The 24,207-nt window shown below is 39.5% G+C and overlaps 1 protein-coding gene across 2 annotated transcripts; it reads right to left on the bottom strand.

The window, feature by feature from the left end:
• Positions 1-697: 697 nt before the first annotated feature.
• Fam110c (family with sequence similarity 110 member C) lies at positions 698-9,654 on the bottom strand. Of its 2 annotated transcripts, none has more exons than XM_048439865.3 (2): positions 8,487-9,654; positions 698-5,343 (listed from the first exon to the last, which is right to left on the bottom strand). In XM_048439865.3, the coding sequence occupies exon 1, from the start codon at positions 9,489-9,491 to the stop codon at positions 8,511-8,513; it is 981 nt and encodes a 326-aa protein (XP_048295822.1). In that variant the 5' UTR covers positions 9,492-9,654; the 3' UTR covers positions 698-5,343; positions 8,487-8,510. The 2 variants fall into 2 exon arrangements, with proteins under 2 accessions (XP_048295822.1, XP_048295821.1); XM_048439864.3 differs by having other exon boundaries at positions 8,495-9,652.
• Between the last annotated feature and the right edge of the window lie 14,553 nt (positions 9,655-24,207).

The following is a 24,207-nucleotide window of genomic DNA, read 5'->3' on the forward strand; positions in this document are numbered from 1 at the left end:
AATATATATATATTTCAACTTTTTGTCATGATATTAATGGTTATATAAAGGACTAAATAATTCTAGAAAATGGTTTCGTTTACTTGAATATCAGTTTTCTGCAGTGAACCACGAGCAAGCCTAATAGTGACCTTTGCAGTCTCCAAAAGGAGAACAGAGCCCCACAACAATTCCTCCAAAGACTATTATAACACTACTATGCTGAAAAAATACCACCTAAAGATTGTCTTTTGACTACAAATTGCTCAGAACAATTTTGAGGTGGCTAGTTGAGATGATCCAGCCTAACAGACTATTCTAGCCAAGGTCTGAGACAAGTCCTGGACTTTCCCATTATGCAGAGACTGAACAACAATGATACAGCTACCTCTCCCAGTACTTGACAATTAACCCAATGTTTTCTTTTCAAAATTCTGTAAATATACTCTCACCCCCAGACAGAAGGAAGCAAATTTAAAGAATAGGACTCCCGTATTTCTAAGAGATGGGGTGGGTGTTTTTGGTCATTCAATGAGTTGTGGCTATTTTTCATTGTTTAGTGGCATTGTTACATGTTGTTATTGGTAATGGTCAGGAAAAGAGCTAAACAAAGGAAATTAGATTCAAGGTTCTTGTTTTGAAAAGAAAAAAGGGGATAGAGACATAATAAGATAAAAGGTAGATTATTGAATCTACTTTTAAAAAAAGCAACTACTACTTTTAAATGTTTTACATTGGATTGTATTTTTGTATGTTGTATACAAATTTTGTATAATGATACAAATTTGAGATTTATTAGAACATACTATATACGCACTTCTACCCTTGTTCGAGGTATTGTACCTACACAATTCATTTAACAAAGTAGTGCAAATTTCTACTATGCAGGCTAGTAGTTAATCACCTATTATAATTGAACTTGTAGTCACATTATATATGTCTTCGAGGTCAAACAAAGATATATTTTAGATAGATAGGTCATCTTCAAGCACTTCAGAGATCTTCAGAATATGGCATTCAAGATGTTTTAATAACATAGATTCTTTTTTCATGACAATGAGGCATGTCTGCTCCTGGCAGCACTAATCTGCTTCAGAGAAGATGATAGGCATCGAAGAAACTCCATGTGGAGTTTATTTTCTTTGTGACAAAAGTAAGCCACTGGGCAAGAAAATGCCCTTTCCTTGACTTCTGACGGTATGTTGTCCTAATTGGACAAGCAGGACACAAAACAAAGTGACTGCCAAACATTGTCAAGACAAGGCAGGAAAGCCCTTCAGAATATGCTTCTTCACAGAAAGTGTGTCAGATTCTATCTTCATTTAAGAATTTTTTTATGTGTATAGATGTGTTGAGTTGGGTGAATTTATATGCATCACATGTGCACATGAATGTGTGGAGGCCGGGAAGCAGGCTTTGGATCCCTTGGATATTGTTCTGTGTAGGCATAAGTCATAGCAAGTCTGAAAGTGAAACTGGCCTGGCTTGGTCATTGCCACAAGAGACCAGACTTCCTCACCTGCCTTACCTTCAGGTCCACACAGACCCAGCTGTGCTGGCCAGATAGGGAACCAACTTAAGAAATCCACAGTAGCCTTCTCTGAGTGAGTGAATGATAAAGATACAGTGTCTTCATTTTATTTTGATGTTTCTTTTTCAGTGATGGATGCTAGTACTAAAACGTGAAAAAAGTATTTTTAAGCATATGATTCATGGTATATTTAAGGAAAACCAAAGAGCTAAATACTCTAAAATAGTTTTAATACAGCCATATAGTAAATATAAACATAGGTAGGAGAGCTGAAGACTTCAAACACCATGCATCTCCTTTGACCAGGTCTGGAAAGGCTTTCCTTTGAGGAGAAGATCACAGCACCACAACCTCACTCACTCACTTCAGGATTGCCCCACCTGTTGGCAGTCAGCCAAGGTCAAGGCAGCACCAATTGGAGCACTGCAATAAACTCTTGGAACAAGCACAGAACAGCGAAGTCGCCTTTTCTTCTACTGCCAGAGAGATGTAGATATAAATATTTTCATAGAAGATGAGGAAAATACCTGGCATATCGCTATCTTTTAATCTGGACACTGTTACTCTATTCACATGTAGCAGTTTAAAAGGCTACCATTGAATGGCTATCATTACTATCTTTCTTCTTTTCAACATATCTAATTACATTATTTATAAGCTATTCTTTGTAACATTAACTTACTCAATACACAGGTGACAAACGAAACGTATAAATTTCATGCCCTCTAACTGCTAAATTGTCTCCATCCCAAAATCTTCCTCTCAAGACATTTACGTATAAAACTAATGGGACACCTGAAAATAAAGAATTGCGCATACGGAAAGATCGTTTACAAATTGCTGTCATTGTGTCACCTCTTGAAACGAAGTGTGATACAGTGATATGCAAAACAGCAGCACAGGTCACACTTCCCAAGCCGTCTTGAGAGGCAAAACCCCAAGAATAATCATCTGTGACATATTTGAAACAAGTCTCACAGAGCTCCACTTGCAAACAAAAGATAAATACTCAAATAAACAGTGTGCATGGAAAGATGGCAAAAGAGAAAAATATGTAAAAATGAGCTGGTGAAAGGGAAGCCATGTGAAATAAAAGAAAGCCACCTGAGGACTAGAAAATGCAAAACTAAATATTTTTGTAACTAAAAAGATACTCTTAAAACAGTTACACGTAAATTAAAGTAGGGACATTTCAAAATGGAATGACATAAATATTACCATTTAGAAATTCCTTCCACAATCTTTTCTCATATCTTATTTTAAAATTAAGGAATACATTTTGAAAAAAAAAACAGTAAACTTTCAAATAATTGACTGACAATCTTTGGGGGGTTGTTGCTCACACATATTTTCTCTCAGAACACGCTGAATCTAAAATCCTTTTATTGTGAACATAACACACAAGTTCATAACCCGGGGCTCAGTAACTTTTTACACATACTCAGAACCTAGAACCTCACAAACCCCAGGAGCAGACCTTGCTTCCAAACACATCCTCTGCAAACAATGAATTGATGCCAAAATTAATTTTATGGTATGTGAAGTGGAATCAAACCTCAGGCCAGGGAAGTGCTCCTTATGTGTGAACCAGTTTATATCCCTGATAGTAGGTAAGGATGAGGGTGCTATAGATCACACTCTATTGGGAACATTGTTAAAGAACTAGCAGGACTCCTTAGATACTGACCAAATCACAAGAAACTGAACTGTAAAATTATCTTTGTATCCTTGTCTAAAATAATTTGTATGTTGATATAAATTAAAATTATATTTGTTATATTGAGTATGCTCCTATTTCTGTTTACAATATTTGTGCACTTATGAAAAATTATTCTGTCATATTGTATGCATGCATGTTTCTACCTCTGCTTAAGACATTTTGGATATTGATGCAATTTTAGGATATATTTTTCATATTGCACTATACATTTCTATCTCTGATCAAGATACTTACATAGATTGTTTACATTTTTGGGATCATTGCCCTCATTTGCTATATATCTGTTTAAAGACTGTTTAATTTTATAATGTGAAACCTTAGTCTTTAAGCTATACTTAAAGTTTAAAGAATTATAAGTCAATAGTCACCCATATTTGCCATACTTATAGTTAGACTAGTCAGATTCTCTAAATGCACAGAGATTGTATTCCACATAGACAGAACTGTAGAATACAATATCTAAATAACTCAGGATTCTGCTGACATAAAACATGGTTGCTCCTGGCAGCACCAATCTATTCCTGAGAGAATGATGAACACCGAAGACACTCCACTTGGAGCTTGTTTTCTTCTTGGCAAAACCGGTATTTGGGCAAAAAATTTCCCTTGCTTTGACTATTGACAAAATGCACTCTGTCCAAACCTGAGAAACAAGATACAAGCAAAAATGACTGCTGAACCTGTGAAGACAAGGTAGGACAGTCTTTCGAATTTTCCTGCCTCTGAAAATGGTTTGTCAGTTGCTCTAGGTCTTAGCCAAATTTGGTTGCCCCAACATTGCAAATGCGACTTTGGATGATTGTCCAGATAGCAAGCTGTCTCTGTCATTTCTCACACCTTTTGGAAGTTGTTTGCTTGCACCACAGCTTACTCAGGAAATATTATTTTCCTTCTCAGGTCTTTGATGGGGTTGTAGACTAAATAGTCATAGCTACTTTCCTCTCATAACTTGGCTGAGACATTTTAGTATAAGATTTAGACTTCTCAGGATAGGACAGCTAGTAAAATAATCTCTGTTATTTGCTCATTACCTTAGACTGAACATGTAGCTTGTGTTTCTTGTTTGAGGCTGTTCATGTGGATTGTAGTTCTATTTTTGTGTATATATTTTTGCCTTTTATTTTTCCTGGACAATACTTGCTATTTGCTCTTATTGTATATAGTTTTGTATTAGGGTTAGAACTCTCTTATTTAGACAAAAGGGGTTGGTGTTGTGGGAATTCATTCAGTCAATAACTTCTTGGGTACTGGCCCATTAGGGCATGGTTTGAGGTACCATAAGCACAGACAGGAAGCATGCTTGCTTTCTCTTCATTGGTGGTCAGAGTTTGGCTCACAGCTTCCAGTGTTCACAGAGGACTGTGTCTCTCTATCCTTATTGTGAGTTTTTCCCCAAATAAGTAAATACTTGTTATCTTATATTCCAGGCTCTTATGGACCTCCCTAATTACAAATACATTGAACAAGTGCAAAAAGAGGACTTTTATTTTTTTTTGCATGCTCTCTAGTCTCATGAATCTCCCAATGGGTGTTTTTATATATTTATGGTCAAGAAGAAAGTGGAATTAACAAAATGAACCATGAAGCCTTAAAGTGATTTTAAATGTCCTCTTAAAATCATTACAAAAGACTATCCGTTGTATAGTATAGAAATAACTACAGTTTAGTTATAATAAAGCTTGGAAACCAATGTATGTGCCAAATGATGGTCTCAGCCACAGCACTTAATAGATACCTCTTTGTGCTTACATAACTATAAGTAGCATAAATTAGTTGAAAGAAGTATACTACCACATCCATGCTTGATTTCATACTGTCTTCCTTTCTTTGAAAGCATCTATTTACACATTATCAAAACACATTGCAGAAACTGTCAGTACGTCAGGCAAAAAAAAGTCCTGAAAATATTCTCCAACAGCTATCATTTCTTCAGCTGCCTTTTGAGATAGACTCTCACAAGGAGGATGCCTCTCACAACTACTAATATCTTCCCGCCCATCTTCACCACAGCACTTCACCATGACCAATATACAAGCCTGGTCAACAGAATCAAACACATGGCTCAGAAGTCCATTCAATTTAAGGGTCCCTTCATCATGGAAAAGTTTGCTTCCTGTGGAGAAAACAGAAAAGAACCATGAGTCACATTTCATCTGCTATAAAATGTACAACAGAATATGGCCTCTCCTTTCTTTGGTTTTATAATAGTTCTATTATTTCAATACATTTTTCTTGTGTTTTAAATTTTGAAAAAAAATTTAGGTATGTCAAAGAGAGCTTTTATCTGGGTTCTTTGATAGAAAAATCTCTCTCTCTACAAGCCTTTTTCCTGGAATTTTGAAATTTCTCTTTTCTTTCAACAACTCACACAGTGGAATATGGACAAAACCTTCCACCTAGGAATACTGGCCTAGGGCTGGGCAACACAGCTAAAAACAATGTAGGCTGTCTTGATAGAACACTCGAGGCAAACAGATTCCTTCTTTTTCAAACACTAGTACCTCCAATAGGACCAGGTGCTGACCAGGAAGCAGAGAAGGATGCCCTTAGTATCTTTTGGTCACTTGTTTGCTTTACTTATCCTCTCTTCCTGGAGACACTGTCGAGCTCCCAATGCAGACCAAGAAGGGAACTGAGTACCTGTCTTCCAAATATTAGATACAGTTAGGACTTCCACAGGTACTCTTTTTTCCAAAAAAAGAAATGGAAAGGTGGCTGTCAATATCTGATTTTTTTTAGTCCAAAAATCAAGCCATGTTTATCTCTAACTACCCAAAGACAAGTTATTTCTTTTATGTAAATATTAAAACCAGCAATTTGTGTACTTTATTTTTTAAGAAGTCAGAAAAACTACATTTCTTTAGGTAATAACTTGATAAATTGATGGATAGGATGATAATTGAAAATTGAAACTGTAAGGTCAATTCTCATGATTTATACTCTGGGAAACATGACTAAAATTGTCCATGTGTGACCGTCCGTCTACTCATATGTCCCTAGGGGGTGGTGTGAAAATTCTATGATTTGTAGGCAGTTATGCTATTTTCAGTTTTGACCAGCAAACATTTTGATTCCCTGGGTAAGAAACTTATAAACTTACGCTTTAATTCCAAGAAGAATATTTTATTATAAATTATAGGTCTCTGGCTACTATGTGAACAAAGCACTCATTAGCATAAGTGGTTCTCGACCTTCCTAATGCTTTGACCCTTTAATACAGTTCTTCAGGTGTAGGGTCTCCAACCACAAAAGTATTTTTCTTGCTACTTCAGAACTGTAATTTTTCTGTTATGAATAGTAATATAAATATCTGTGTTTTTCAATGGTCTTTGTTGACATCTGTGCAAGGGTTGTTAGAGCTCCAAGGGGTCTACAGCCCTTGGGTTGAGAACCACTGATGTAAATGGCATTTCGTCGTTCACTTCTAAATCCCAACTTTGATCATCTCAGAGACTCTGTAATTTTCCTGCAGTCCTATTTCAACGCAAACGTAAGCTAGAAGAAAAACGAGACCCACAGACGCATACTTCGCTATCAGCTTTGGTGTTGGCCACCTGGATTGGAGTAGGTGAATGGAGCTGTGGGCCCAAACAAACACCAGTTCCAGGAGCTAGAGAATGCCCAGGAATGTTACTTCACCGTCCCAAGGTTCCAGATATTTCTGCAGTGCTTATATAGCACAGGCTGCTCTGTGGGTCAAGGGGATTAAGTTCATGGAGCAAATTTCATGTGATGATGCCCAAACCATCCAGAAGTCTCGAGACAATATGGGTGAGTATTCTCTGGGCTTTACTTAGGTTATTGGTATGGCATCTTGTTACCCATCATTATTTAACCCTAAGTTTATCTCATGGCAATTTGTTTTCTTATGCCTCATCCAAAAAGGCAATTTTTTTCTTCCCTTGTGTTTCACTCTCAGAACAACAACAACAGAAATGTAGATTATTGGCTACAAAGAAAATAAAACACCGAAGTGGAACAACCTTTCTCTGCCTCCTTTCCTTTTATAGACAAATAAGTCAGCCCTAGCATGTATGCCTGTGAGATAGGCTGAGCCCTTTGCTGGTTTCTTCTCTCTCCATACCTATTCAGCCCCTACCCCCTCTATGTCACAGTGCTCAGAACTGCACCCTGGTACCCTTGCCACCACCCACACGGCTCAGATTCAAAGACAATGAATTTATCATTCGTGAAAATACAAACGGATGCAACTTTTTCTGCTATTTTATTGTTATTATTTGTATACCTCCTTTGGGGACTTGAACTAGCATAATAAGCAAATCTTCAATACATTATAATGAAGAACTTAAGTTTGAGTCTTCTGAAATCAAGAGAAAATAATTCACGTCTCCTTACTATCTTTCTATCTGTATAAAGAACACTCAACAGCTCGTTCATAAACACAGGTTGACTGAATATAAGCATCTAAGTGTCTGACCCATGGAATTTCATATTCTAATAAGATGTCTTCAGTTAGTATTTATCTCAGGGACAGAAAATGTGATTTTTAAAATTTTTCACAGTAACTTGCTCTCAAAGACAGAATGAAAAAAAAACCTGTTGAAATGTTTAAATGCCTTGTTCTCAACAATACTCCTTTAAAGGTATCTTTTCCTTCCTGCTCCCAAGGTATATTCGAAACAAAAGAGAAAGAAGGAGGTGTGCAGCCTTAGCGTCTTTGCCCAGGCCGAGGACAGAGAAGTGTGTGGTTACTTCCTAGACAAGGAGGCGCTTACATTCTGTATTATTATCTCTGGCAAAACAAGCAAGCAAACAAACAAAAACCACCACCACAAAAACCAAAACAAAACATATTTTTCTTGCTAAAGGAGGACCAAGATCTCAAGACCTCGAAGCCTCGGGTGGGGGTGGGGATTCCCCAGCGTCTTGCTGGAAGTGAGATATCAGGGCTTACCGGGAGCTGAGAATGCCCGGTAGACATCAGAAAGGCCCACCAGGAGTTTGGCCGGGTGCATAAATGCCTAAGCCTCAGAGTTTACTTTCAAAGCAGGAGTTAAGGGGGGCGTGAGACTGCCGGCTGGGCCGTTTGGTACTTCTGCCTTCCACCATCTACACTATGATATGCCAGCAGGGAGAGCGTTAACTGAATGACCTTTCCAGGTACTCAAATTCAGCACCAGGAGGGCAACTGCGAGCCTTCATACTGTAGGCTCTGTTTTCTAACCAGGAGCTGTGATTGGCCAGCACCCAGACCCAGTTTAGTCAACGCGTGTAAACACACACACACACACACACCTTCTAACCTGGATCAGACGTCAATCAGGCAGGTCCCTGCAACCTCTGGCTGGGGGTTTCTTTGGCCTTCTTGCAGGTAAACAGCCACTTTATGATACGGGCGTTCCTTTCTACTACCGAGGTGGTGCTAGGCATCTGCTCCATGAGCTCCTCTTCTTGCAGTCCGTCCTCGCTGTGCCTGGAGAAGCTACTATCAGAAGTAGCCATGCTCACGCTCCGCACTTTGAATGTAACACTGTCGGACCCAGCAGAGAAGTTCTCTCTCCCAAGAGCCTCCACCACTTCAGGTTCCAGGCCGCAATAAAGAAAGAAGTTGTCGGGTTCGGCCCTGGCTATCGAGTAGCGGGAGCTGAGATCTGACTGAGAGCGCTGCAATCCTCTGCGACGCGACACCCGTAGCTCCACAGCGGAGGGTGCGACTGGAACCTCGGAAGTCACCTTCAGAGGCACATCTGGGGACTCCGTGGCCACTACAGGGGTGGGAAGTGATAACGGAGAGGCTGGGCTAGTGGCTACCCTCTGATCGAACTTGGTCCAAGTGACCGCTGTTTCCTTCGTCTTGCCCTCACCTGACACCACGGTCGTCTCAGGGGATACTGGCATTTTGTCCTTGGGAGACCCCTGGGAAAACTTCTTCACCGTTCCCCCTCTGGAACCGTCTGTTCCTGGCCCTCGGACGAATTCGCATTTCTGTCGGTAGATGACCAACGAATCAGGTCTCAGCGGCTTCCGAGGGATAACCCTTCGGGCTACGGGAGCTGGAGTAAGAGCCGAAGGAACTGGGTTGCGGTGCTGCACCCCTGGGGTCTCAGGGACCCTGGCCTCGGAGACAGAACCCTGGCTGGATCCCGGCGTGCTTCGAACGTACTTGGCGCGGTCGGCTGCCAGTCTCTCCACCGCGCTCTTGCGCGCTGGCCGCGCCGTGTGCGTGTCCTCCACCGCCCTGGGGTCCCGGAGAGAGGGTCGCATTCTGGCAAGTGCGTCCACGGCCGACAGGGCCCGCATTCTTGCAGGACCCGAACCCACCAAGTTGTCGTCCAGTAGAGACCACTCCTGTTCCGGCGCCAGTCTGTCCGAGTCAGTTCCGAAGTCCGCAAGGGGTGGGGAAACACGCCCCAGGGCCCCTCCGCCCAGATCCGGAGTTGGGGCGAGCCTGAAGGGCCGGGAAAGGTGAATCACTCCCGGCTCCAGCTCCTCCCACGCAGACGCCGGGCCTCCTACACCTGGCGTCCCCGCCCCGTGACCCGCTGCGAGGTGTCCCCGCCCCCTTACCTTTCTGTTTCCTGAGCCCCATCCCTGCTACCTTATCCCTAGGCTCTTCTGTCAGGTGTCCTCTCTCTTCTCTTGGTCTCCTACCTATTGTTCCCCCATCTTCCCTAACTCCAGGAAGACCCCACCTCCTCATCTTCAACCACAGCTTCCAAACATTCTCCTCTGTCCCTTCCCCCGTCTTTCTCTTGGAGAGTGGAACAGAGAACGACCGCTTGGGACTGCTCATTGTCAGGTAACTGAGGCTTCCTTCCAGTTCCCAAAGTTCTTGAGGTCTTTCCTTGTTGGGAGTTCTCAATTCCAGAGATTAGGGTGAGGGAAAAAAAAGCCCCTCCCCACTCCCCATCCCTCCCCCCATACACAAACCATTCATATCCTTGTATAGCCTCGTCTCTCCCTGGAACTTGCTCTGTAGACCATGCTCGCCTCGAACTTATAAAAATCCATCTCCCTGTGCTTCCCAAGTCCTAGGGTTAAAGGTGTACTCCACCACCCGTCCTTTTAATTCTTAAATTTAATTTAATTATTAAATTCTCGGGTTTGGAAAGTTTCTGATTTATTTCTATAGTTTCAATACACTACTTGAATAGGATACGAAAGAAAAAAAAAACATTTTCCAGGTCAAAATTAGTAGGTGCTGGAAAAAAATCAAGAGCCACCTTAGACTTGGCTTCAATCCAAAAGTCATTGTCTCATACTCCAAGTCTCGTTGCTTTTTGAGAAAAATCCCCTAACACCTTTAAGAATCACTCCTGCTTGTGCTAATCCAGGGGATGGGAAACTCTCGGGTTCCCTAGGCAAGGAAGATCAAAATAAGAATGCTGAGAGCTTAAGGAAATAGTTTCAAAATTCCATCTTTCAAAAAGTTGGACAGAAGACAACAACTATCTGCCAGACAAGTGAAGGGGACGTTATCTCCTGTGTGGAGGCCTGTTTCAGGTCTTGCAGCTAAACGCTCTGGCCCCACAGCTGCAGGATTTAGTCCAGCTCCTTCTGGGAACCAACTGTGTGTCACTGCAGCAGGGGCACAGACCCTTCCTAAAGAAGAGAGGACGGAGGCAAGTGTGTTTAGTGAGCCCGAGAGAAGAGCCACATGGAGACCCAAGTCGGCTGAAAAGCAGTCTGTCTACATAGCCTAGATAGAAATGCAATCCTTTTCTTCTTGGCTGGAAAAAAGGGAGGGTACTTAGTAACTTATGGGGTAGGTAGAGAGAAACAGAGAAACCGTGAGACAGAAGACAGAGAGAGTGTGACAAAGGTCATGCTTTCTCCAACAGAATCAAGGAAGCCCAAAATCTAGCTTTTTTTTCTGCCCACAAGGCCAGATGCTACACACCAAGTCTAGTGTCCGTGTCAGAGGAAGCAGCCCTCATGTCTGAGGGGAGTGAATCCTTCTTGTTCACAGCAGCAGCAGTTATGACGAACCATAAACACATGTGCCTTCGATATGTCTGAACTTGACCGCTCCATCACCAATCATTTAGTTTGGGGAAGGCAGCCAACTTCTTCTCTTGGGTCTTTGTTTTTTAATCTGCTAATCCTGTTCTCATAATTTGCAATGTCCATTCGGATTCAGAATGAGAAGTATGATATAGCAGTAACAGCTTGGTCTCCACTCCTTAAGAAACTGTAACAAAGTACCCTGTGCCTCTGGTTGTGTAAGTAGAGCTCACTGTGTCCATCTGATAGCTTTCTAACTAGTAAGATGGCTTACATAAAATTCTTTGCATTGGGCACAGAGCAAGTTTCCAACCAATGTTAAAATAGTTATTGTTTCTATAATAATAGTTATGAGTTACTCGACTATTTTCCTTTCCAATATTGTTACTGAATTCTCATAAACTTGAACACATTCAAAATAGTAACCCTTCTTAGAGTTGTTTTTTTGTTTGTTTGTTTGTTTTGTTTTATTTTTCGAGACAGGGTTTCTCTGTAGCTTTGGAGCCTGTCCTGGAACTAGCTCTTGTAGACCAGGCTGACCTCGAACTCACAGAGATCTGCCTGCCTCTGCCTCCCAAGTGCTGGGATTAAAGGCGTGCACCACCACCACCTGGCACTCCAGCACTGTTTTTAATATATTGTTGTTAGACAAAAAATCTTAATATAATTTACTGGAAAATTGGATCTTGGGTTACCCTCCACGAATTGTCTCAGCAGACTCTTATTGCTCAGCTGGGAGTATCAACTTTGAACCCATTTCTTTCCTGGTATCCACCTCAAAAGACCTGGTTCAAAGAAAACATGGGTTAATGTTCTCATAACTGCTTTCACAGCTTATCCTAGAGAGGCATGAAGGACAGGTGTGTAGTCACTGTAGACAAAACGCTAGGCTGGCCGTGCGTGCAGCTTCAGGAGACAGGCCAGATAAGGCGTGACACATCATTAGTGGAATATTTTGCAACCATTTACAGTTAACTTCCTCCAACCCTCAGTTTTGGAAATTCCCATGGTATGAGAAAAAAATTAAATATTGCAGCTTTAGAGGCATGCTTAATCACGTGTCCTAGCCCTCTCAGGACACGGCCGCCTGTAAGCCATTAGAATAAGTCCCATATATAAGTCTGTGAGTTATGTTCCTCTAGAGAACCCTGGCTAACACACCCTGTCTCAAGAAATTAAGAATAGAAGTGAGACAGGAAATAACTAAACAAACAAAAAGACAGGAGTGAATTGAGAAATTGAGGACATTGGAGATAAATATCATAAATCAAATAATAGACCTCTACAGAACATGACTCAAACACTAAATACACATTCTTCTCTGCAGGTCATAGAATTTTTTCTAAAAATCTAAAAATTATCATATTTTAGGACTCAAAGCAAGTCTCAACTTAGAAATAATATCTTATACTTCATCTGACCACAATGAAATAAAGCTGGGTGTCAGAGACAAGGGTGCCCATTGGATGTATGTGTGTGGACTTTAATAAATCTGGTAAATCATTACTCAGTTAAAAGTTAAATTACAGAGTATCTTATTTTTGATGTTTAAAGGCATTTAAAATAATAACAATGGGTGTAAGTGCGCATATACAAATATGAGGAGCTGTATAAAAATATGGCATAGCACTGCAAATGAACCAGAGTTACGCTATCTGGGGAGAAGAAGAATTAAGTGAGAGCTTCAATTTCAGTTGCCCTGTTTACTTCCAGGAAACAACATGTTAGGAAAAGGAGGGAAACAAGTCAATGACCCCATAACAAGCCTTTCACGCAAAATAATTTATTAGTTTCCTTTTCCTGTGAAAATGGAAGTTGATTCAGTACTGCCACTGTGAAACTATGAGACATGAAACAGAATGTTAAGTATGAAAACCAACTGCAGCCGAGGCTACAAGCAATGTTTCAGCTTGGAAAGATTGAAGATGAAGTCACCCTGGTACAGAACACACCAGAGACAGGGTCGCCCATTGGAAACAGACTGGTAGATGAACAGGAAGTTGGCTACAGAAAATATAAAATAGAAATTCTGTTTGAAAATTTAAAGCTTAAAATTAATTGGTTCCATACTAAGAAGATCCTTGAATACCATGATTAGGAATCAACTTGTTATTTGACAAAACAGTGCTCATTTTTTCCGATTCTAAAAATATGCTTATCAATTACAGGGATTCAAATTTCATAAAACAAATACTAACAGATGTAAAACCACAGATTATTTTCAACATAGTGAAAGTAACTGATAGTGGGCAACTTCAGTGTTCCACTTTCACAACTGACAGGTTATTTGGACAAAAAATAAATAAACAGAGGAACATGGGAGATAAATATCGTAAATCAAATCGACCTCTACAGAACATGATACTCAAACACTGAATACACATTCTTCTCTGCAGTTTGTGGAACCTTACCTAAAACTCTAAAAATGATCATATTTTAAAACACAAAGCAAGTCTCAACTTAGAAATAATATCTTATACTCCGTTTGACCACAGTGAAATAAAGCTAGATGTCAACAGCCATAGAAACTACAGAATGCTTAAACTCATGGAGAATAACACACTGTTGAATGACTGTGGTTCAGATTAACCCCAGAAGGAATTGAAAAAAAAAACGAACAATGTTATAAATGAAGTCAAAGCATATCACAATCTGTGCAATGTAATGAAGGCTGTCCTAAGAGGAACATTTATAGCACTCAGTGCCTACATCAAAAAAACTTACAGGATTTCAAATAAATGAATTAATGATATACCCTAAGTCTGTTCTCAGTCTGCAGGTACCAACCCTTTTTTGGGGGAGGTCACATATCAGATATTCTAAATATTAGATATTTACAAATTACAGTTAGGATGTAACAAATGAAGTCATTTTATGATCCAGAGTCATCACAGCATGAAGAACTGTATTAAAGTGTCATAGCATTAGGAAGGTTGCAAACCATTGCCTTAAAGTCTTGGAAAACTACAAACAAAGCAAAGCCAGCAACAGTAGTTGAGAAGATAAAATCAAAATAAGGACAGAAATCAATAAACACTTACAAAAATGAATTAATGAAATGAGATGGTTCTTAAAATGATAAACAAAATTGACAAACCCTTAGTCAAATTAATCCAAGAGAGAGAGAAGACCCAAAACAATAAAATTAGAGAAGAAATGGGAGATATAAAAGTCACCAGCAGAATTCAGAAACACAGGAGGCAGAAGCAGGCGGATCTCTGTGAGTTCGGGCCAGCTTAGTCTACACAGCAAGTTAAAAGGACGGGCTCCAAAGCTACAGAGAAACCCTGTCTTGAAAACACAAAGCAAACAACCTCCCCCCCACCCAGAGATGGCTCTGCGTTGCTCCTTCGTCTCTCTGATCTTTCAGCATTTGCCCTGATATCCGGCTCTGAGCTTTTATTAAAACCAATTTAAACTCCTGCAACAATTGGGGCCCTGCTTTACAGCATGAATTCACAGAAAAGATGGTTTCCTGTGGTTTGCAGCCACTAGTACATGCAAGGACTCCCGCTAGAGTCACCGCTCTGCAGCCTAGGTTTTCCTTTTTCCCCAAGCCTCTGAGGGAATCTGGGATTTTCCTGCTGTAGTTTCTATACAACAGTCTCCAGCTGCCATCTGAACTCCAGAAGCACCTGGGTACTCCCCTTGTCTCAGTCTTTAGGCAGCTCCCACCTCATGTGCGTCTTCCATGTGTACTTTTCAGCCAGCCAGCTCCCTCTTTCCCCGTGAGTTTTGGGCTACCCCTGAACCCCTCTTTGAGCTGCCACCCCACTAGGTAGCTGTCTTGATACCGGCTCAGGCCTCAACAGTTGTGGCAACCACCGCACTCTCTCAGCTCAAGGCTACATGTCCACAGCTGCGCTTGTCCTCAGACAGGCTGTTCATTGCCTGCGTTCTCTGCTCAGATGTGCGGACCCAATGGCAACCATCAGCCCATTTGCTGAGACCACTGGGAATTCATAAAAGGGGGAATCAGTTAAAAAATATTTTTCCCCACATTAAAAAATGGGGAAAACTATCACACAATGGAGAGAGTTTGGTCTCTATATTTTTACACAATGCATAATTTAAGGTTGGAACAATTAGATAAAGGGATAATAAATTTAATCAGGATTGACATAGTGTTAATTATCATTTTGATATTCTTTATTGTTGGTTTGACAATTCTTGGTTTATCTCTTAAAAGATTGGTTGATCTGAGTGCAAAGATATGGGCCTTAGAAAAACTTATTAAAATAGATCATAGAGATATTCAGATCCAGACAGAGGAATTCGATGGAGAACCAATTTCAGCATTGCATTAGAAGGTTAGAAAGGAACAGCCTAAGGTTTTCAAACAAGTAACTTCAATGTATCTAGTCACTGTACAGGAACAACTGCCAAATGATAGATATCCCCAAAGCTGTGCAAGAGTTAAATGGACTCCTGTGGAAATGTGAAAATGTTAGATCTAAGGAGATTCAAGGAAGTGGTAGTCTCATGTCACATGCAGATGTTAAACTTGTGGTCACCTTGTAATAGAATTACCCTAAAGATTGGAAAGTGTTGGTTACAACACTTTTGGAGCCTGTTTCTCAATTACAATAGAGGACCTGGTGGAAAGATGAGGCTAAGACATTGAACAACGAAGTAGGGCTAGAGCTATAGAAATACCCCGCAACCAACTTCTTGGAGAAAGAGATTATGCTGATATACAAAGGCAGTCTTGATATGATGACCATGCCCTGGATTTATGCCATGCGGAAGCTTTCAATGCATGGGACAGAATTGGAAATGTAGGAAAGAAAACTGAGGCATTTACTAAATTTATACAGGGACCAAGAAAACCTTCACAGATTTCTTACAAAAATTGACTTCTGCAGTAAAGAGAATGATACCAGATTCAGAAGGTAGACAAATAATAATTGAATCTCTGACTTTTGAAAATGCTAATATACATTGCAAATGGCCAATTAGGCCCCTAAACGAAAGATCAACACCCCTGAAGAATTGGATCAGAGATACAATTAATATTGAATCTCATGACCATGATGACGCTTGGATAGGAGAGGTGATTTCCAGAAGTTTTAAGAAAAATCAAAATGCCAAGTTGTAACTGGAGGTTTCTCTCCTGCCCACTAGTTTTCAAATAACCACTCTGAGGCTTAATATTAATCACAGACTGTTGTATGATGTTTCACTCTTTTGCTTCTTTGAGGGTCGCACCACCCAGCTCCCAAATAAACCACACACATGGAAGCTTGTTATTACTTATGAATGCCTTCCTTGGTTTAAAGTGTTGCTAGCCAGCATTTCTTAACTTAAATTATCCCATTTGCCTTCTGCCTCTGGGATTTTTCCTTTTCTTACTTCTGTATATCTTGCTTTCCTTCTTACTCTATAGCTGGCTAAGTGGTTAGGTGGCTGCCCCCCAAGGTCCTCCTCCCATTGTTCTCTTGCTGCACCTCTTCCTCATTTCTCCTTCTGTTTATATCCTCTGCTCACCAGCCCCACCCATCCTTGCTCCTACCTCGCTATTGATCGTTCAGCTCTTAATTAGGACTATCAGGTGTTTTAGATAGAGAAAGAATCACAGCTTTGCGGAGTTAAACAAATGCAGCATGAACAAAAGTCACACACCTTAAAATCATATTCCCCAACATTGAGCATTTCAATTGCAGTAAATAAGGTCACCTAAAAAGGGCTTGGAGATAGGGCGTTTCTAGAAACAATATTTTTTTTCTAAGTATAATCCAGACAGAATACAAATCAACAACAAATATCCCAAAAGCAAGAGAATTCAATTTATAGAGAAAACTAACTGGATCTATCCTCACATTGTATGGGAAACACCAATATCTGGAGCCCTACATTCTATACTGATGCAAATAAATCAGAAAAAGCAGAAATTTTAATTTTGCAATTTAATTTTACAAATCAGAAAATTTAAGTAAAATGCCTGAAAGTCTGTATGAATTTGTCTAAAAGACAGAAATATATGCTATTTATGGTATTAATGGATTTTCATGGAACCTGCAATATGCAGAAAGAGTTGTTTTGCATATTGAAACTGCTGAATTTATAGCCATCTGATGTATGATGTCATTTAATCCTGCTGTTTCTCTGCTAATGATTTATCAGACAGCTTCCATTAGGAATCCAAGCTTCCATTGAAAAACCAGCTGCTATTCTTATGAGTTTTCCTTTATATGTGGCTTGTGTTTTACTCTCTCATAGCTTTATACTTTCTTTGTTCTCTATACTTAGTGTTTTAACTATTGTATGATTGTGGAATTTTTTTCCTGGTCTTGTCTATTTGGTATTCTGTGTACCTCTTGCATCTGTATGGTTATGTCTTTTCTTAGTTTGAAGGGAATTCTTCTATGATATTGTTGAAGACTTGGTCCATGCCATCGACCTGGGATTCTTCTCCCTAGTCTGTTTCTACACCTGGAAGATTTGGTCTTTACATGGTGACCTACATTTCCTCTATGCTCCTTTCCTGTGCTTTAAAATGTTTCCACATTCTTTGCTTATTTCATCTCTACACTCTAAACTCTTGGAGTTTGATAGTCTATATTCTGCTTGATTTGTTCTACTTGTAAGGCTTTCCTTTGAGTTTTCTAGTTGTATTATTGTTTTTGTTTTTTTTTTTTTTGTTTTTTTTTTTAGTTCTGCCTTCATTTCCGCTTGAGTCCTATTCAACACTTCCAATTTTTTTTTAAATTGAATTCCATGTTGAAATACTGGATTGCCGTGGTCATTTCAGATAGTCTTATGTTTGTGTTCTTGGGCATCACTAAGGCATTTTTTTTTCATTAATTCTCTTTAAGTTTCTTTGTGTCTTCTTCAAACTCTTTGAATTCTTTGATGAAGTTTCATCTGAGGTTTGTGGCTATTCTCTTAAATTCCGTGTGCTGTGGTGCATTGAAGTCAGTGGTTCTTAATCTGTGGGCCAAGACCCCTTGGTGTTGAATGACCCTTCCACAGGAGTTACCTAAGACCATTGGAAAACACGGCTATTTACATTACAATTCATAACAGCAGCAAAAATACAGTTATAAGGCATCAAAAAAATAATTTTATTGTCAGGGGTCACCACAACATGAGGAACTGTATTAAAGGGTTACAGCATTAGGAAGGTTGAGGATCACTGGTCTCATTGGTGAACATTTCTGAAGCATTGATAAATTTGGGAATCACTAAGCATTCCGCCATCTTTCCTAGCATTTCTAATGAGCGGGCCCATCGGTTTTCCTGTTACTAGTATTTTGAAAAATCTGAGGTGCAAAATCATTATGTACTAATCAAACAAAATAAAGTGCTAGGAGTTTTCAGCTCAGCACCTTGAAAATATCCATACACTCTAAGGCAGCTCGGAGCACAAACACAAAGCAGTGTGGCTTTTCCTTCTTCTTGAGTTAGTGAAAATGTGCACTGACAGGTAGCTTCGAAGTGGGAGTACCAAGACAAAATGTAAGGTAACAAGATTTGTGACAGTGAAATTTAGAAACATGGAGAAATATGGTCAAGGACCAAAGTGACTAGGCTTCATTGACTCCTGAATGAACACAGGACCTCACAGGTTTTGAAAACAAAGAACAAAGTTGGTACAACTCCAACACTCGATGCTCAGTCCCATTCTTAATCTCCAGTGCTCCCCTTTGCTGTAACATGGTGAGTTTGAGGTTTTCTCTATCAACTCTCCCACATTTAACTATTATCAACTTTCGTAGAGGCTCCTTTAACCTTTCATATATATGCCTCTTACTACATTAGGGAAAAACTTTATCTGCCAAAGAAAGGGTTATTTAATTTTTTTCAGGATTTTTTTTTTTAAATTGTAAAACTGAAAACAGTATGTCTTTTTTGTTTCCCTGACTCTCTGAGTAGATAGGCCATGTCACAGGGTACAAGATAAACCTACCAAATGTGGCATTCCCAGCCCAACAAGGAGGGCCCGCTGGTTCATCCCAACCACCCAGCTATCTTAGCCCCAAAATAACCACATATAAATTGCATTCATTAAAATCACTGCCGGACCCATTATCTCTAGTTTCTTATTGACTAATTCTTACATCTTAATTTAACCCATTTCTATTAATCTGTGTATCGCCATGTGGCAGTGGCTTACCGGCTAAAGTTTCGGCAGTATATCTTACTCTGGTATCAGATCCATGGCAACTCCAACTCTGCTTTCTTCCTCCCAGAATTCAGTTCTGTCTTTCCTGCCTACGTAAGTTCTGTCCTATCAACAGGCCAGGGCAGTTTCTTTAGTCATTAACCAATGAAAGCTGCACATGGACAGAAGGACCTCCCACACCACTTGCCCACAGCATCACGGCCAGCACTTCTCCTCGTTCCTAAGACATGCTCCCACTCCAGGAATCCTTGGTGGAAAGTTAGCACATGTAATCTGTCAAATCCCTATCAGCACCTTCTACGTGTCAAATAGTAGCTGGTAAGTACTCTCTATCCACAAATGAGGAAACAGGCTGAGCAGAATGAGATCAGAAATAGTTACACTGCCTGATTTAAAACAGATTTCTCTTTTCCAGGCTGTGTTGGCTGTTCATTGCTTCCCTCCTACTTTTCTGGGACCCTGTGTGAGAAAGGGGTTTTATTTTCTAAATTCTTGATTCTTTGTAAATAAAATAAACTGAAAAACTGTATTGTCCTTTTTCCCCACCTCAATTTAAGCCCCCATCTCCACTTTTACCATTTCCCATGTTATGAACTCTTTATTCTAAATTGAAGTGTTTAGACAGATATTTTTCATGAAATTTAGATTCCATGGGAATGGATTGCTGGATTTATCTCCTGCCCTGACTCTATTTATACTGGAATCATTGTTCCACTTTTGCAGAGAGCTTGGATGCTTTAAAACTAACCCCATGAACTGCAGTTTTATAGGTGCCAATGACACTTTAATCCTTCCCCTGAAAAGGGCTAAACAGAGAAAGTTTAGGCCTCCAAAGAAGCAAGCATTACTTTGTCCACACAGAGATCTAGAGTGTTTATAACTCATGTTTAGTCTTTTGGCATTAGGCAAGTGGTCCTGAGTCCCAGTTCTGCCATTTGATCTTCTTTTCTCTCCTTTCCTCTCTCTCTTTCCCCTCCTTTTCTCCTTCTTCCTCCCTTTCTTTCTTTCTTTCTTCCTTTTTTTTTGAGACAGAGTATCCCAAGCTGTTCCATATAGGCCAAGATGAGCATCTGATCCTCCTGTCTCCACACAGTTTATATGATACCAGGGATGGAACCTAGGACTGTGAGTGTGACAGGCAAGCACCCTACCAATGTAGACAGGTCCCTAGTTCATGTTTTTCCTCCTCAATTTTATGTTTCAGATACTAAGGTAATACTATCACCCTTGTAATGGGTTTCCAAGAGGATGTACCAGATGAATTCTAGCCATTTAATGAGCAATGCCTTTGTATTGATTTTGTCAAAAATATTTCTATAGTAAATAAAAATAGACAACTGAAAACTTACATACACTGTAAGATCATATCTCATTTAGTCCTGAAAGTAAAGTGCCCCAAGAAATTAAACTATAAAATTCGTGTTTGCCATGTAGGTTATTCTTGACCACTGCCGGAAATTTTAAAGAAAAGTTGTTCATCTTGTTTAATCTGTGTTTGAGCCTATGGGCAGTTCTCACTGTTTCTCATCAACTATTAATGGTTCAAATAAACATTGGTCAGTGAGACAAAAGAGAAACAGATGGATGAATAAATGAATGAAATAAAGAAGGAAGAAAGAAAGGGAAGAATGAGGGAGAAGGGAAAAGGAGAGAGGTAAGAGATACTTAATTTAATTAATCTAACGTTTTACTTCTGGAAACATATTTCTTTCACAGTTATTTGTTTTTCTTAGCACAGTTTGTAGTACAAGCTGGAAATCTGTATACTCACCATAAGCTGCATATTCTTTCATTTTCTTAGCCAGGCATTTTCGTGATACTGACATTTTTATGGTCTTATATAGTTAGTGATCTTAACCATCTGGTTATCGTTTCTAGAATACCCGTGAGCTTTGTGCTTGGTTACATGATAGGTCATATCACATTTTGAGTCTTGCTTTCATTGCTTTTGATGAACACTCACAGAAAAATAGTGTAAACTTTTCACAGTGAAGGGTACTTATGAACAGACAAAAACCAAAGTTAGCTGTGCCAAGATAAAACACTGACAAGAGTTCTAATGATTCTGGAAAAAGATAGAGGTGCTGTGTGTTTGAAAGTTGGTTCTGCACAAATGTAATGGCCTACACTTTAAGGTAATGATCTACAGACTGATGTCTGACTTACCTAAATATTAAGATTTTTCATTTTAATTCATCTTGGCTTTAGGATTAGTTTGACACTTTTAAGAAAGAAGCAAATCTATCATTTTTATTATTCCCTGAAATAAAATCTAATATGCTACAAAAACCATGACTACCTAGTACACTGGACCCAACCCTTTTTCATTTCTATGTTAAAAACCCAGCTGGGCTAAACATTAAAAACATAAAATTAAGAGATAATTAAAATCGATTCCTCTAATTATGAACATATTCATATTATTGATTGTTATAGTTTAGAGGGATTTAGGGATAAAACATCTATCTACATATTTTTGAAGATTTTCAACTTGTGTTTAATAAATACCATCTTGTTAAGCATAGGAATATGATGTATTTATGAGATAGTATTGTTGAAAGAGATGTTGCCTTATAATGCAGGAATAAATATAAAATTTAGTTGAGGCTAACATTTTGGAAAACGCTCGACATGTTTTAAAAACATGTTCATAGCAAAGTGTTGAGTCAAATATACAATATATAAGACATCATGATAACTGAGATATCATGTATACTAAACAGAATAAAAATAGTTAAAGTATACTAACCTCAATGACAATTAATATTCTACTTGTTGAATTCTTACTGGATGTCAAATAGTTAAATGACCCAAACAAAATGATATCTAAATAAAAATAGCTTGCCTTTTGTCCTTGGCCTGTTTTGGGGAGCTCTACCTGGATGGAAAAAAGATCATGACCACTCAGTTCAATCCTACACAGAGTTTGCTTAACTAAGAACTTAATTTGCTTAATTAAGAACTAAGAAATAAATAAGAAAGAAACACAAACAACCACAGTCTGAAGCAAAAATAGCAACTCCCTATGTGATAACATTTCTAAAGCATCAAGAAAATTCCTCCCTGAAGCCTGCAGCCAACCTTGCACAAATCCTACACTTTCTGCCTTATAGCTCAATTTCCATATAAACCCTAGTCCTTAATAAAAGTGTGTTAGTACTGTTCTTAGCGCTTAGTTTTCTCTGCCTAGAGAGGGTGAACAAATCCTTAGCCATACTGGTAAAAGCATTTGCTCCCTGTGACCCTGGCCTCAATTTCTACCCAATATATTTGGTGACTTATATTACCAACCCACATCACTGGAGCCCATGGCCAGTGCCAGGTGTTTATCAGGACAATGGTAAGTCAAAATCTGGGGGAGTCTCTCTTGTGTAAAGAGAAAGCTTCTCTTGGTCTCAGACAGACAGTTTGTGTTTACCTTTTCACTTGGCAAAAATTAGGTCTGCCTACTTTTACTCTACAGATTATGCTTTTCAAAACCTCCTGTGGTTAAGGCTCTTGCACCCCCTCTCCTTTCCAGGAGATATCCCAAAGAGTGGGGACACCCCTCTTTTGGTCTGCTTTCACCAGCTATGGCTCATATCTTTCTTCTGGTTGTTCCCTCTTTTACTTATTTTCATCTGGCCTTTATTTCCTCAGAATTGTCTTCTTCCTTCCTATAGGTTCAAATTATGAGCAACACTCAACCAACTGACACCTCCCTAGGACTTCTCTTTGTGATGTTTTCTAAATGACCTCAAGTCTGCGTTACTGGAGAGAGAGAGAGAGAGAGAGAGAGAGAGAGAGAGAGAGAGAGAGAGAGAGAGAGACCAAACACCTAGTGCTCTACGACAACATGACCTAGCCCTTATATACATTAGACAAGTCTGTCTTATTGGAGAAAGAAAGAGAGAGATTCACTCCAATGCCTGGTACTCTATGACAACATTACCTAACCCTCACATACATTAGACAAACAGGAGGTTTAGAAATGACCCTCATTCACAATAGTCTCTTCAAACTTGATCTTTATCTCTGTCTTGGCAGATGTTCTGAAGTTCCTTATATTTGGACATTTTTTTTTTAAAAACTCACCTGTCACTTAGACATCCTTGATTTCTGTTCAATGTGTCCTCCCTCCCCTTCCTCTGCATCTGACTCCAACTCTGACACTGATAGTGCTGACCAAGTGAATTCTTACCATTCCATGCTTGAACACCCTCTTCAGACTCCTCTATATGCCTTCTCCACTCTCCATCTCCTCAGTCACAAGATGCAAGCTCCTTCAACACATGCATCCACTCTGAAAGCCCCTTCCAAGCAACCAATTCTGTTAATCAAGGGCCTTTCTGATAAATAGCTGTAACAGAGATCGTTGTCCACATTGATTTCTTTCTTTAAAATGAAACAAAATTGGACTCCTTTTTTACCCAAAGTGAACAAATTACAAACAAATTTGAATTACTAGCCTTACCTTGACAACCTGAAGACATATTCATAACCTGTCTTTCTCCATAGAATGGTATTGAGTATGACTTAAGAAAACAGAATATTGATGGGAAGAAAAAATTTGCATCAGTGTAGTAAAGGATCAGTTCACTCTCTCTGGCAATGAGTACATTATGGCATTGGAGATACTGCTATCCCTAAGGTAGATCCGCAATGGAATTACCAGCTACTCTTCTGTGACTGAAATAAAAGATATTATATACTGTCTTCTCTCATAGAAGGAATAAAAAAGCTGTTTCTAAAATTATCATACAAGATACAATCAGGTGTATAACTTGCAGACTCAGACAAAACCTTGCTCTTAGAGAGTTCTCAGAAATGTACAGGACTCCACTAATGGCAAATCCATCTTGGCCACGTGCTTCACCTCCCAGGCTCATCCTGATATCAGATAGAAAT

This window comes from Myodes glareolus, chromosome 6 (assembly GCF_982192425.1).
Source record: "Myodes glareolus chromosome 6, mMyoGla1.1, whole genome shotgun sequence".
Classification (NCBI taxonomy): Eukaryota; Metazoa; Chordata; class Mammalia; order Rodentia; family Cricetidae; genus Myodes; species Myodes glareolus.